General features: G+C 30.9%; 1 protein-coding gene across 1 annotated transcript; it reads right to left on the bottom strand.

Moving 5' to 3' along the window:
* Nucleotides 1–7,685: 7,685 nt before the first annotated feature.
* On the bottom strand, nucleotides 7,686–11,292 carry LOC137931711 (uncharacterized). Its single transcript, XM_068775203.1, has 3 exons — nucleotides 11,104–11,292; nucleotides 9,111–9,917; nucleotides 7,686–8,092 (listed from the first exon to the last, which is right to left on the bottom strand). The coding sequence occupies exons 1-3, from the start codon at nucleotides 11,182–11,184 to the stop codon at nucleotides 7,877–7,879; spliced, it is 1,104 nt and encodes a 367-aa protein (XP_068631304.1). The 5' UTR covers nucleotides 11,185–11,292; the 3' UTR covers nucleotides 7,686–7,876.
* Between the last annotated feature and the right edge of the window lie 4,236 nt (nucleotides 11,293–15,528).

Below are 15,528 nucleotides of genomic sequence, written 5' to 3' on the forward strand. Positions count from 1 at the left end.
TATACAGGGTGATTGGAAATAGATTAAAAACCAAACTAGGTGAATATATCGCTAATTTGCAGTCAATTTTTGTATAATACATCCTATGTAAAAATTATTAGTTTCTAACATAATAAACAATGTAATGATAATCTAGTAAGAAAAAACGTTTTCAAAATTCAAATTGTTACAAATTTAAAAAAAAATGGCAAATAAATTATATGATATTATTGAAACACATTTAAAAGTAATCACTTTATAAAGGATAATTGAAAATAGGTGTTTGCATGTAAGTTATTTGCAGACAAAAGAGCTATATACCAACCCTTTTGAAGCTTTAAAACCTATAAGCAAACACGTTTTATAACATATTTGTTATGTATGTCAAATAATTAATAAATACGATAATGTTAAACACGCAGCGTTCAATGTGTTTTTTTCCCGCTGAAGAGTTGGCGGTTGGGATTGTTTGGGAATTCCCAATTGCGTCTTGCTCCTACGTACATTACAGACGTGTTGGTATTTACATTTTAACATTCGCTTCGAATTTCCTCCCATCTTTTATCGAAAAAAATCATGCATTTATTTTTAAGGTATTCTTCTATTTTTATACAAAAAAAAAATAAGATTCCTACTACTATGTGAATTTAGCCGATGAGTAACACTAACCCAGAGTTTTATTTGCAAGGCTTCTATTAAAAGTACTGCCCTTTCATACATCGTACTATTTCTTCAACGGGTCCTCTCTTTTCTAATTGATACAAATCCAAAATAACAGTTAATTTTATAACTATTTAGCCTTAATAGAGTCTTTGAATTTTTGTATAACATTTTGTATAATGTTTTTTTTACAAGCTAAATTCGTCGCATAAGTTTTAGAGCAGTTATATAAAGAGAAGCACAGCGATCTATATTTGTCTTCTGTAAATCTGCAGCAGTTTAAAATAGCAGCTTCGCATTTTAAAGGTTCTTTTGTTTCGATTGCATCGATGGTAGTTGGTAGTGTCTGTAAAGTAAAACATCGACAGTTAAAAACAATCAATAAAATTTCTTTTTTGCTTGTTTTTAATTAAGTATTGAGTATTTATATATATATATATATATATATATATATATATATATATATATATATATATATTCTATAATTATTTTAATATCGATAAAAAATCTGCTCAAATTAAAATACACACACACGTACACACACACAGACACATACACACACATACACACACACACACACACACACACACATATATATATATATATATATTACAATTCAGTCGTGTATTTGTTTGCTACATAATAATTTGTCTGTATTATTATGTACAAACATAGAAATATATGCATAGCATAGAAAAAAACTATGTTTATTTCAGATTCCAGTAGACGTTATGTAGGATAAACGTTTAGGTTACAATTACCATAAAATTAGTTTGAAAACCAACATACGAAGCAGTTTTGTCCTAGTGATGATATTTTCATTCTACAAACTATATATATGCATTTATTTTGTTACCTCAACTTATTTAAGCAATGTTAGATTAATCAGTGATTTTTGCGAATTTGAAAAATGTGAAGATTTTCCTGTTTATTTTCAAACATGTATTTTACAAACTAGTTTTTGATCTAATGCATTTATTCGAAGCCGTTAGAAAAAAAGAGTCGCTTAAACTAGTTGAATAATTACTGTTTCCACAAATCATCATTCTTCATAAAAGTGTGTAAAGGCCATATTGTCTTTTAACGAAAATATACCAATTGTTTTGAATGATAATTTTTAGAATTAAAATCTAATTGGTAGTGTAAAAAGTTCACAGATTATTTAACTCTTAATTAGTATAATTCAAAATGTATTGAGAAATTCGCTGTTATTACTATTACATTTTCTTAAGATACCATACTCACAGTTGAACTTTCAACGTCATTGACTTTGTCTGTAGTGTTGGTCGCAGCTGATGCTCGACTAGTTACTGAAATAGATGGTCTGCTATCTGGATCTATTGAAGTCGAAACTGACTCATGTCTTTGCGCTGGTAAATTTAATTTTATCTTTTGAGGCAAATTTAACAATTCAGGCATATATTGCTCTTCAGGTGCTTGTCGTCTTGATCTCCATTGGACGTTTCGATTTCTTTGTAAGTTTAAATGTACATTTCTCGCTCTTTTATTTTCAAGCAGGAGGTTAGCTTCACATATCATTAATATATTTATTATCAAAGCCAGACATACAAAGCTATTCTTCATCTGTAATTAATATATTTTAATAAATTATATTTGTTAATTAAAAAATCTACTTTATTAATAATCATTATATCGAATAAATATGTAAAGATCGTAAATATATTAATAATAACATTAATCTTTGGCAAAATTATTACAATTGGCACGAACAATAAAAGTTAAATTAAGAATAGTTAAATTAAAAAGTAAATAATTAATTAATAAAATACATTGTTTCTAAAATATTATTAAATAAAGTGGTAGGTATAAAAGATTCAAGGCATCATCGACAATGTTTTTGTTAAGCCAGTCCGCTGTGAATTAATTATGATTTTTTTCCTCAAACCATTTTACATACCTTTGGTGTTTCTGAATTGATTGATAACTTTTAATAATAAGTATAATGTGGTTTTGGTGTTTCTTCTGCTTCCAAATACCTCCCTAATTAAACTTTTTACACTAATGCCTCTTTGCGTCTGTTCACTTGAATGTTTCACTTACTACTAAAAACAAAGATCTTGTGACCGAATAGGCAAGACGTGAGTTCTGCATATTATTTTACTCAAAAGAAACAGGTTATAAACGGCCGCTGTACTAAAAGTTGTTCTGTTTCAACTCTGTTTTAATATTTGTAATACTCATCATTTATTTTTCTTTAAAAATAATCATATGCATAAAAGAATCCGGTAAAAGAAACTATAATTATGACATTTATAGTGAATTTTAATTATAAATTAGCACACACTATACATGACGTATTGTTTACGATCGCTACATTTTATTGCAACCCCGATTGTATTAAATTTAGTTTAAATTAAACTTAAATAATAATCTAAAAGAACACCGACTCTTACAGTAATCACATATGATGCGTAATATTTAACATCATCCTGCTATAAAACTAAAATGAATACAAGGGCCAATTTATTTGTCACTTGATTAGTCGAATATATTCTAAGCATGACTATATATCTAAGATGTTGTCGGACAGTTCGTCGTGATTCTAACTTCACGCAATATGGGTTGGCACCATCACGCTGCCACCTCTCACTGCCCCAGTTTTCGGTAACACATTTTAGAGCCCCGAGCCCCTTTTCACGAAATCTGCCCCACAAAAAATCGAATAATCGAAGGGAAAGACATTACCTACCAACAACAACGAAAATAAAACCTTCAAATTAATTTAATTTCTCAGGTATTTGGAGAAAGTACAAGAACTGTTGTTTATTAATGTGTTGTATAATTTTATGTGTGCGACGGTTGTATTTTCACGGAATCTGGCTCTGTGTTTTCTGATTATAAATAGAGAAGTCTAAGGTCTACCTTATCTATCTTATCCCTCCAGAATGAAGTCTTGTTGATCTTGGTGGTATTATTTTATAGACGATAAAGCAAAGATCATCCCACGATCTATACAGCTTATTGGATACAGCTTGAATTTTCTGCAGAGACGTGTTCCAACTGAAGTAGCACTTAAAAAATTGTTATGAACTTTTAAATCTTTTGTATGTAAAAAGTAAACTATAAAGATGGCTTTAGCGATTTTTTATAAACGTATTTTACTTTAATATACATTTTATAGTGCTCAGATAGATACTATAAGTATTTCATACTAAATATTATGTAAGTTTTCTCTTATACCAGTAACAAAATGAAAGTCATACAACACATGTCACACACGTTTCATACATATTCATTTAGACCAGTGCTTTCATGTTAATGTCCTGCTATTATCTCTTATGTAGATTGATTTAAGATGCCGCAGTGTTATCTGCTTAAACGGTCTATAATAAAGTAGATTTAACAGTGGTTAGTACAATAAATTTATGAGCAAGTTTTTAGACACGCAACTAAATTACATTTTTATCTTCTACCTCGGATCCTCAGTGGCACTATCAGCGTAATAGTAGACACGAAGCGTAATATTTTCGTGAAAACTTTATTTACTATAACTATAGTATAATATTCCTATTTCATAATCCGGGCAAAAACAACAGTTCGCTAGAAACAGTAATACATAAAATTTATTAGTACTTTGCCAAAATTGTACTTTGCTATAGACAACTTAGACCAATCTACGACCAAAACGTGTCATAAGTGATTTTTACTCCACTGTAACGTGATCTCTTGCTTTGGGCCACCTTGGTAAGTTCACAGTCGCTTAGCGACCCAAAGAGAGGGTGATAGTCGGGATTACTTTATGAAATTGAATCAAACATGAGAAGATTCGTAGGCGAAAGAAACAGAACTCATAACTGCGCTGCGGCCTTTAAGGTTTTGGAGATGGGATACCACGGATCGGAAAATGCAGGGTAGGACATCCGCCTATAAGGCATAAAGACGTGCTTCTTTCAGTCGGAAGACGACGGATGCAGGATATTTCCGACCGGTTTTCCTGGAAATCTATGGAGTCTGTATCCAATTTCTTAGTCTGTAATCATGAACAATGATCATAAATTAATTAGTTAATATATATATATATATATATATATAAATTATATAAAAATATTAAATTTCTAAGATTTTAAATCTTAAATACAAGAATTAACAGAATGGTTTCAATTTGCATCATCAAAAAACATGATAAGTGTAAAAATCAAAAGCAGATTGTAAGAAAACAAGTTTTTGGTTATATTATTATTTCTTTATAACCACGTCGACATGGGAAGGTTAAAGCAAATTTGTTATACAAATTTGATCGATGTTTATCTATTTTCTGCAACAGGAAAATTACGATTATAAATACCGTTCTACGTATAATCGCGTAAAGAAATTAAATCGCGTAAAAAGATAACTTTTAAATGATATTCATCTAGTTTATGAACTTATTTGCGACTTAATATCATTAAGCTACTCAATTTTCTGAAAAGCTACTCGCTGTAAAATTAAACTGAAATTAATGTGGTGGATCTCTAAATGTCATGGTTAATTTTTTCACGTCTTTAGATCTGAACGTAAGTCGATTAGTACATATTTAGTACTCACGGTTAATAAATCACTGATTAAATTATCATGTACTTGTGCACCTTACCATTTTTTCATCTGGAGATCGCTTATATACTGATTAGACTGTTTCGATTGTTAAAGCAAGCACTACTACGATAATGATCATCCTTCTTGTGATTTTGTAAGAGTGAGCATAGATTTTACTCGTTATTTCTTCATGTGATACTGACACGATGCATTTAAAAAATATATAATGACAACTTTGTTTAAAACAAAGTGAAAATAATATACTTTTATTTTTAAAATTATTATTATTTTTTATCCCTCTTTATAATCTTTAATAGTTTAGTAATTTGTTGGTGTTGTTTTCCGTTGTATGTCACTCCCAAAATGCACTTCTAATTAAATAATCGTCGTCGGTGTTTCAGCCCATAGACGCCCATAGGAATAAACCTCCCTCAAAGATACCTACAGGGGATATATCATAATCATTACACTTAAAAAGCAGGTTGGTGATTGTAGTTTCGTATTATGATACGCTGCTGTCCATATTCTGGTAACTTGTTTGTGAGCCGTAGCTTTTCTATATATATAATGCAAAGTGTGAATTAATTTAGATAGTATCCCGGGAATCAAATCCGCGACCTACGATCGCTAGTCTCAGCTCTTACCGCTGGCCTACTACTGCTCATATAAGTACCATCTTGAATAAAAAATATCTATCTCTACTCGAAAATCTATTGCTGCTTTCGTACATGGGTAAGTGTGTTTACAATAACAAGCACCAATGTCATTTATATAAAGATAGTTTTTTTTATAAATACTCTGTCGGGGCATATTTCTTCATTCCTTCACGATATGGTAGACATCTACTATAAGGTTGTCAAATATCTCCCTTCCGCCTTTTTGTCTTTTGAATTTCGCGGCTATGTACAAAGCGCTACACAGCTCGTATCTGGCAATACTATACATAATTTGAAAGGTCTTGACATAACCTACAAAACGACGCTATGCATGATTAGTTTGGATATTGCTTTCAACAGTTATAGACGTGTAAACATGGAGTTCACTAACGCCGAAATTCGCGCTATTTTAAAGTTTTCCTTCGTTAAAGGCAAATCCGCTAGAGAAACGTTCCGTGAGATTAATGGTGTTTTGGGGGATGGTACTCTATCACTTCGAACCGCGGAGGAATGGTTTCGACGATTCAGAGCCGGCGAAAACGACACCATGGATAAGCCAGCCGGCGGTAGACCTGTGACGACAAATACCGTTCAAATCATGGACTACATCGAGTTAGACCGGCATGTGGCATCTCGTGACATCGCCCAGGAGATGGGAGTTAGTCACCAAACCATTTTAAACCATCTGCAGAAGGCTGGATACAAAAAAAAGCTTGATGTTTGGGTGCCGCATGATTTGACGCAAAAAAACCTTCGGACCGAATCAACGCCTGCGATATGCTGCTGAAACGGAACGAACTCGACCCATTCTTGAAGCGGATGGTGACTGGCGACGAAAAATGGATCACATACGACAATATCAAGCGAAAACGGTCGTGGTCTAAGGCCGGTGAATCGTCCCAAACAGTGGCCAAGCCGGGATTGACGGCCAGGAAGGTTTTGCTGTGTGTTTGGTGGGATTGGAAGGGAATCATCCACTATGAGCTGCTCCCATATGGCCAGACGCTTAATTCTATCATCTACTGCGAACAACTGGACCGCTTGAAGCAGGCGATCGACCAGAAGCGTCCAGAATTGGCCAACAGGAAGGGTGTAGTGTTCCACCAGGACAACGCCAGACCACACACTTCGTTGATGACTCGTCAGAAGCTACGGGAGCTCGGATGGGAGGTTTTATCACATCCACCATATAGCCCGGACATACCGCCAAGTGATTACCACCTGTTCCTGTCCACGGCGAACGCCCTTGGTGGTGTAAAGTTGAACTCAAAAAAGGTTTGTGAAAAGTGGCTGTCCGAGTTCTTCGCAAATAAGGAGGGGGGCTTCTACGAGGGAGGTATTATGAAATTGCCGTCTAGATGGAAACAGATTATCGAACAAAACGGCGCATATTTGAACTAAATCCGATCACTGTAACACTTTTTATAAAGCATTGAATAAAGAGCAAAAAAGCGGAAGGGAGATATTTGACAACCTGTAATTTTGCGAAGTTATTTAATGGAATTGGAACTGGATAGCAGTTATATAGTATATATGGTGTCTAATGGCGATTATTAAGTAAATAATTTTATATTGTACTTTCCAAATGAACTACCTTATAGTCTCCGGAAAAAGTTGCTATATTTCCACTTGATTTTTTATTCTTGTGGCTCAATGTAGATTGTAGTAAGTTGTAATTAACACTAGATCCACCCAGTTATTGTCATAAACCTTGTCATATAAATAACTATATGTATACTGTGTATCATTACGCGATTTATTTGCTTATATTATATTTGAGATCATTAGGAAATTTAAGTTATAAAAATAAAACTAAATTATAGAGTTCTTAGTTATATATTTTAAAACAGTTAAGATTTTTTTAATACAAATAAAGCAGTGTTAAGCAAAAGTTTACTTAAAGTTTGTTCGAATGAAAATATTTATTAACATCTATGAAACAAAAGCGCTAAAGAAAAAAAATAAATATATATTAATTACATATTGATTATAAAAAAAAAACATTACATGCGATTATAATAAGAAAAGATTTTTTTAAATTTATTTGCTTAAAGATTTTGGTACAATTCCTTGAAGATAGCTCTGATAACAACAGGTAGACACGCAAGCCCCGTCTCATAGCTGCGTAGACACCCTTGCGAAGTGAAGCAATCTTTTCGTTGGATCTCCGTTATTCCCGGTGTACAGCATGTAAGCACTACCGCCTTACACGTAATAGCAGTTACTACGGAACTCCTTTGCATTGTTGCCAAGGTTGTATTTTTCTAGAAAAGAAAAAGTTAATTATATTTTCGCGATACTCTTTTATTTACTTTTTAGGTAATATAGATATAATAATTTTAATTAATGTATGCATTCAATAATCAAAATATTCTAATTTAGAGACGAAAGCAAGCATATTGTTTTATGAATTAGGTACTCAAGAGGGGCTTCTTTTTAATTTGTATATTTTTAATTGAAACGATACTGTTACATATGTCAGCAAAAAGGTATCTTTTTCACTTATTGAAAGTTGTATAAAAGATTTACAATTTTTAAATAGTAAATAGCACAAAAACTATGCTAATTTAATATTAACTTGAGGGTTGTATAATAAAATCTATAAATTTGAAAACAGCTTTGATTAGTTCCGCTGTTATTACGTATACAGTATTTTTGTTTGAATTTGAATTCAGTGTGAATTTAATGATATTGATGAATATATGTTTTCGGTTAGTTTGTGATAAAATCACACGATTTTGTATTTTATTTTGAAACAGGCCAACTGTTTATGTACTGCCTGGAATTCGAATGTTTCACTAAACTTCTCTGGGCGATATCTTTTATATTTCACAAAAGAGAGGTCAAACGTATTTTTACTTTAAAACTTAATTTTTAATATGTAGATGGTCTCTGGAGCCTTGTGGTTCTGGTGCGGAGACCACGGAAAGCGCATCGTAGGACACCTGCAAGCTGTACAGATCACTTTTTCAAGATAGTAAGAAGGAAGGCGCTGGATGCAGCTACCAACCTTTTCTATTGGAAATATACGAGGGAAGACATCGTCCAACAGCGAAGGTACTACGGCTGAAATGATGACGATGCACAACAATAGTTTCGAAAAATGAATTTTTCGGTACTTTTGTCACTTTTCAATGTTTAAAAAAAAGTAGCAAACAGGCCTTTTTTATGAAAAATTACTGATCGGACTACAATAAAACTTCATTGTTGGTATCAACGAGGAAAAGTACATTTATTTAAATAATTATCCTTAATATAATAATTAAAATGCAAAATACTCACTTTGATTTGTTCTTCACAGTTACAATCAGATTGCTTGTTAATTGTTGGTTGTGATGAAATGCGTTGAGCATTGTCTTCTTCGTCCTTTTTTTCGACAACGAGTCCCCAATTCTGGTTCTGGTCATAATCATCTGGATATCTATTTGCAACGTTTGATTGCGAATCTTCACTAATTGAGGTTGGGTTATAATTTTGAGCAATACCTGAGTTGTAATTGATATCATAACCATGAGATTGACCTGATACGGGTGTGTAAACTCTCTTACTATCTTCGACCCCGTCTGATTGTAGGTTACGATTAATAAAAGGGCTGTAGCCACCGCTGGGAGAGTTGAAACTTAATTGGCCTCCTGAATCTCCACTATAAGTATCGGTGTTTGGAGGAATAGATGAACCCCAGCCACTGACGCCGCCTTGTGAACTAAACGAAGAAGGAAGTTGCTGTGGTAAAAAACCATACTCAGGCCAGCGATGTAAATTCGGCGATCGGTTATTATTATTATTCAATTTAAATTGTTCTACCAATTCGTTTAATGAATTTAGTATTGGTTCTATGTAGTACTGGTTTAAAAATCTGTTTTTCTCTGATTCTCTGTTAAAACTACTTTGCCAAAAGAGTTTTTGTTGTAAATTATTGTAATGATCCGCGGGCTCGTTGATCAAGTTTTTCAAATTGTCTAAATGAATCGATAATCTATCGATGCGTTCTTCATTTACATCTTCTTTTGGAAATCGATCCAATCCATCAGCGGCAAGAATGCAAATACACATTGCAATTGTCCTTGCAAAGACATTATAGGTGATCATCTGTAATTAAAGGTATGAATAATTTCAGCGAATTTGAGCAACTATCTTGTATTATTTTTATAACTAATCCTTTTTTAGCATTCAAGTCGGATATCTAGTTATAGGTGCAAGTATATCACATTGCAAATACCAGAAGCAAAAACAATTTATATGTGAGATTCAATTTACATCGATTAAGGAACAGGAAAAATTTTACATTAGGATCCCTGAAAATATTGAAAAAGCTCCAACTGCAAGTGCAAGTGTTTGTGCAAGGGTTGAAAATGTGTTTACCTTTTGGCTGTTTCATAATATTTTTCATAATAGTTACACCGGGTTTTTTCAAGCGGGAGACATTTATTTTTGAACCGGCAGTAGATTCAATTCGAATTTCAATAAGAGACGTAACCAATTCTATGTTGAATAAGGATTTTGGAATTTAAATGCGAATTGAAGATCACCGTAAAGATTCTTAGATAGATGTCTAACAAAAAATAGAAGCGACAATGGATTGTAAAATAAGTATAACTCTGAACATTGTCTGTTGCATTATTAAATAAATTTTGGAAAACTGTTTCCACAAACAAAAAGTAATATTTTTAGATTATCCTGTTTTTACTTTAATAGAACAAATCACAGTTTTATTTAAGTAAGAGCTAAGGTATCGGAGAAATAATGTTTAGAATATTTTGTAAATGTTATATATAAAAAAATGTTCTAAAACTTAAACACCGTGCTTTATCGTCATCAATTAAGCCGTGGAACGTCCACTGCTTATCAAAGGCCCCATGATAGGACCTATTGTAAGCGGTCTGCAACCAGGATCTACCGACGACGATAATTAAACTATCATTTATTAAACTTATATTATTTATGGTCTGATAATATTAAACTAACTAGTAAAGGCGCACGAATTCGGAAGAGCTTGACGGCCTTTAAATTCGATGACATACATTATGACGGTACAGCCAAGCCAAATAAAGAAAATTTTCAGCCTATTTACTTAGACCCCTCGCAAAGATAAACTCTATCAGAGCTCTGATATATCAAGCAGTATTTTTTAATAAATTAAAAAAATATTTCTGTAAAATTTACATCGAAATTATTATATTCCTTGTAATTCCAGTAATAATTTTGAACTATCATTATATGGATAATAAATAATAGAACAAACTTAAATACAAAAATATACTAAAATAAATTTTACCTTAATTCTTTGACGGCTTTTATGGAAGTGTAGTGCGGTATGAACAGGTTTTGATTCACAAATAACTTTTAATGTTAACATACTTCGATAGTTATATACAAAATTCTGTTTTCATATTTATAATACGCCCGACGTTTGACTACTAACACGAACAGAGGCAGCCGCGTTCATAAACACATCTGGTGTTGCTGTGCTCGAACGCGTTATTAAATCAGAAGCGTCATCGGGTTATCCCTGAAGGTCAACAAGAATAGAGCTAATTTTTTTACTTCTTTTTTAAAATACAATCATTTCGACTTCTACGATAAGTTACACACATACATTTTTCAATAAAATAAAACAGAACGAATCAAATGACAACGAATGTTCGGTCATAATAATTGAAGTTTAATAAATAAAACCGTACACTAGAGCTTAAAAAACTCTACACAATCTTAGTCCGGCTAATATAATATGAAAAAATAATAATGAAAAATCAAATATTATGTTTAAATAACTTTTCTACTAGTAGGTCGTGGAGATGTTCATATACATATGTAGATTGATTAGCTATGGATGTAAAAGCTTTAAAGTGATGAATGTATAGCATATCTGTATTTAACAATCACCTGTATAAAGTGATCACTCACAAAAATGTTATATTAATGTAACTTCTTGCAATACAGAGTCTGCAGGGACAGACAGTAAATAACAATTAATTTTCAAATGTAATTATCCAAATTTTGAAAACAGTATTTCTTAATATATTATCATTACGGTATTTATTATTTCTGAAACCAATGATTTTTAGATAGGGTTCGCCATACATTAATTGAGAGCAAATAAGCTTTCCATTTACTCTTTAAAAGTTTTTACACCTATAATCAATAACCCTGTATGTGAATCATTGATTATTTGCCTTCAAACAAATTCGATACGAGTGTTTCGAGGGAGGAGATATAAGATATTTAAAAAAATAAATTATAAATTCGAATTTAGTTTTCTTATTACAAACTTGAATCTTTTTTTAGAATAAGTCATTTAAATCTCGATTGAATAAGTAAAACATCCATGTTTCATGTTCTTATAAAATAACTGTAAAAACGGTATTACGTTGCCTTCTTATTTTGATAACGTTGATTACATTTTGAGGCATTCTTACACACAACTACGACATCCTTATTAGAGAATTAAATAAAAAGTTTCGAATAAAGATCATATAAGAAAAATACAATGACTAAAGCGTGAGACATAATTACTTATAATATAAATAAAAAATCGAGGCGTGTCAACATAGCTTCCAGTATTACCCTTTTCGAGGATTGAATTTTTTTTTACTCCAGTAATAGATAATTGATAGCTTATACACTAATGAGCAAATTTTATTATAAAAATGCCGATGCTGCATTTTAAAAAAGAACAACATTAAATATTAAGTTATATTTGAAAGATTGATTAGTTAAAATAAAATTGCCAAACTATTTGTCAAACAATGATTATTTTAAGTTATACATAAATATTATGTAAAAAATGTGTAGCTTTTATTTCGAAGAGCAGGACGTTCGGAATAATTAAATTTAAAATTGAAGGATTTGGATATCTGTTTTTAAGAAGAATTTAATTTAATTCGACTTTCTCAGTTTTTTTCTTTGAATTACAATTGGTATCGATTAATAGCGTTGAGAATGTTTTCTTGACTGCAGGCGTTTGTATTGAAATTGAAATATCGCAACCGGCTCATTCGAAACATTTCAATTTTATTTCTCTTTCATGACAGCAACTTAATATGACTGCGTCGCAACCATTGGAATATTCTTTCTTATCGAGTGTCTCTTTAAAACACAGTTCTGATGTTTTCGGCGTGCTCTCAATAAAGGAATGCGATGTAGATAGCGCAGGTTTGATTCCATTCTCTTTTTCCTTACAAGCAGCTTAAGATACGTTAATAAAAAAACCCGATTTATTTCGAACGTCTTCGTATTCTGGTATTTTGTTTATTGAATTGAAATTAAATGTCTAATTATGTATTAAATAGCTCTCTTAAAGTCATTTACTGTTTTTTATATAAATGTGTTAAATCAATAGGTTTTTTCGCATTAGCTTCAACGTTTTAATTTTAATAAAATAGAAGCAAAAACCAAACGTTAAGAGACTTTAAGACTTTTACTTGTAATAGACCAAATAAATGTAAATTCTAGATATAGATAGAGATATATAAATCCTAGAGCGCATACAATCCCAAATTGTTTTCTCTTTTATAATATATATTTACTATTTTTTTCTTAAAGTAGAGGTATTTAAATTAGTCAAATGAGATCGCGCTATCTTCTTTACTTACATACAAGGTTACTTGTTATTGGTGTGAAAGCATTAAAAGGGCTATTATATAGCTCATTTGCTGTCCGTTAATGTATGGTACATTCTATCCAAAAATCAATGGTTACAAAAATAATAAATGTTGTAATGATGATCTACTAAGAATAAGCGTTTTAAAAAATTCGGATAACTACATATTGAAATTAATTTTTGGTAATAACCAATTATTTTGTATATTATAAACAAGAGTTAAATTATACCTACTACAAATATATACAATACGTACTTTCTTCAGTGTTGCAATCGAAAATTATTTCTGGTACGTGAATAAGTATTGATATTGGATACTGGTTTGCAGATACTAATTTGTGTGATAATTTCGTTAACATTAATATCTCACGTAATCGTGATTGTATATGTTTAAAACAATTGTTTGTTAGTATTTTGAAATCACCATTCGGATTGTTTTCTTGTCTTTTCACTCTAAATTTTGTATTATGAATATCTCCCTTTTTTTGGTGTTCAATATTTTCAAATACTTCATAGATGGCATTGCTTTCCATACATTTGTGAAAAGTAAGAATTATAACAAAAAATGTTAAAATTAACGTTATCATTCGAATAAAATATTAGACATTAAATTAATTTTTTTACAGTCCTGTAATAAATAATATTTAATAATCAAATATGTTTTTCATTATTCGTTTTAGTACATCAACATTTTGTTATAAATTTTGTAATACACCAAAGGAGATAAAAATAAAGATGTTAAGAGTTCGATGCCAATATAGATGAGATATTAGTATTTTATAAACTGTGGTGTTAATATTAATAAGATACGATAAACAATAAAATGACACTGGCGGTTAATTTATTAGTCTGTTGTTTTAATATAAACTTATTTCGACGTAAATATTGTCAATATGTTATAATTAATATCTTTCTTAGATGGATGGGATCCATATATTTATAGTGTATGTTTTATTTAATAAATATATTTCACAAAGACATTATCGACATCTGTAATTGACTGACACTATTGGCTTAATGTTCAACATTATATTGACATTGCATAGATATCTTTTTTCATTACTGATTTAAATTAAATATAGCAAGTTTTTAAAGGATTTAAAAAATAAATGCAAAATTTTCTGTATTTATTGTATAAAAATTTGCTCTAAACGTCTACTGAACAATGTTGCCAGGTAGTTTTTTTTTAATTTTTGGTCTAATTTCTTAGTGTTTTCGTGATGGATTAATATATATATATATATATTTAGGCATTTTATGGTAACACTAACATGTCTCTTTCATCAACTTTACTATGCTTTTTGTGCTTCAAATTAAAGAAGTAAATATTTTTATATGTTGTAAATATTAGCTCTAATATTGTATTCACTTAACTTAACTGTTCAGTCACATTGATATATTGGTGTCTTCATTTGAACAGCAAAACTTCTGTTTATATCTGAAAAAATATATTTCATGAATATTTTCCGTATCGGTGTTGTTTCATCACCTTAAAAGATCGTAATCACCTAAGATTAAAGCCATTGTCATCATCATTACATTGCTATATGTTATATTTATTTATTTGTTATTTTTATACATTACGTTGTGGCGGACTTAATGACTTATATGCATTTTGGACCAGTCAATCCAGTAATATATGTTCCTTGTATTAAAAGTGCATACGGACAAAACAGCTTCATTATACGAGCGTTTCGATCGTATTCAATACCAAAGATTTAATTGTTACAGATTTGTAAAGAATACATTTTATTTTAATAACATATTTAACACAATTGATTAAATTAATATTCTTGGTGTTTATAAATGACGGGTGCTTATTAGATCCTATTCGCAAGTTTTGGAAGTGTATTGGCTTTGTTTGCCTTTGTTTTCAATATAGTTAAGTTTTTCAAAGTTGTAAGTTTAAATAATTGCACAATTTGAAATGGCAGGTGAATTTTATATATGGCCTCCATTATTAGAGTCATCTCGTTCCCCTATCTTGTGGTAGGACAGGGTCATTTCTTTTTGTTTAATAATTTTTTTTCACACCTTGTTTTATTTTCGCACTCTACATCCATTCATCTTAAATTATTTTATTCTTTTTCTTACTTTCCA

Source organism: Battus philenor, unplaced genomic scaffold (genome assembly GCF_028537555.1).
Source record: "Battus philenor isolate CCGP_79_NKW_IND1 unplaced genomic scaffold, ilBatPhil1.0.hap1 SCAF_8, whole genome shotgun sequence".
Classification (NCBI taxonomy): Eukaryota; Metazoa; Arthropoda; class Insecta; order Lepidoptera; family Papilionidae; genus Battus; species Battus philenor.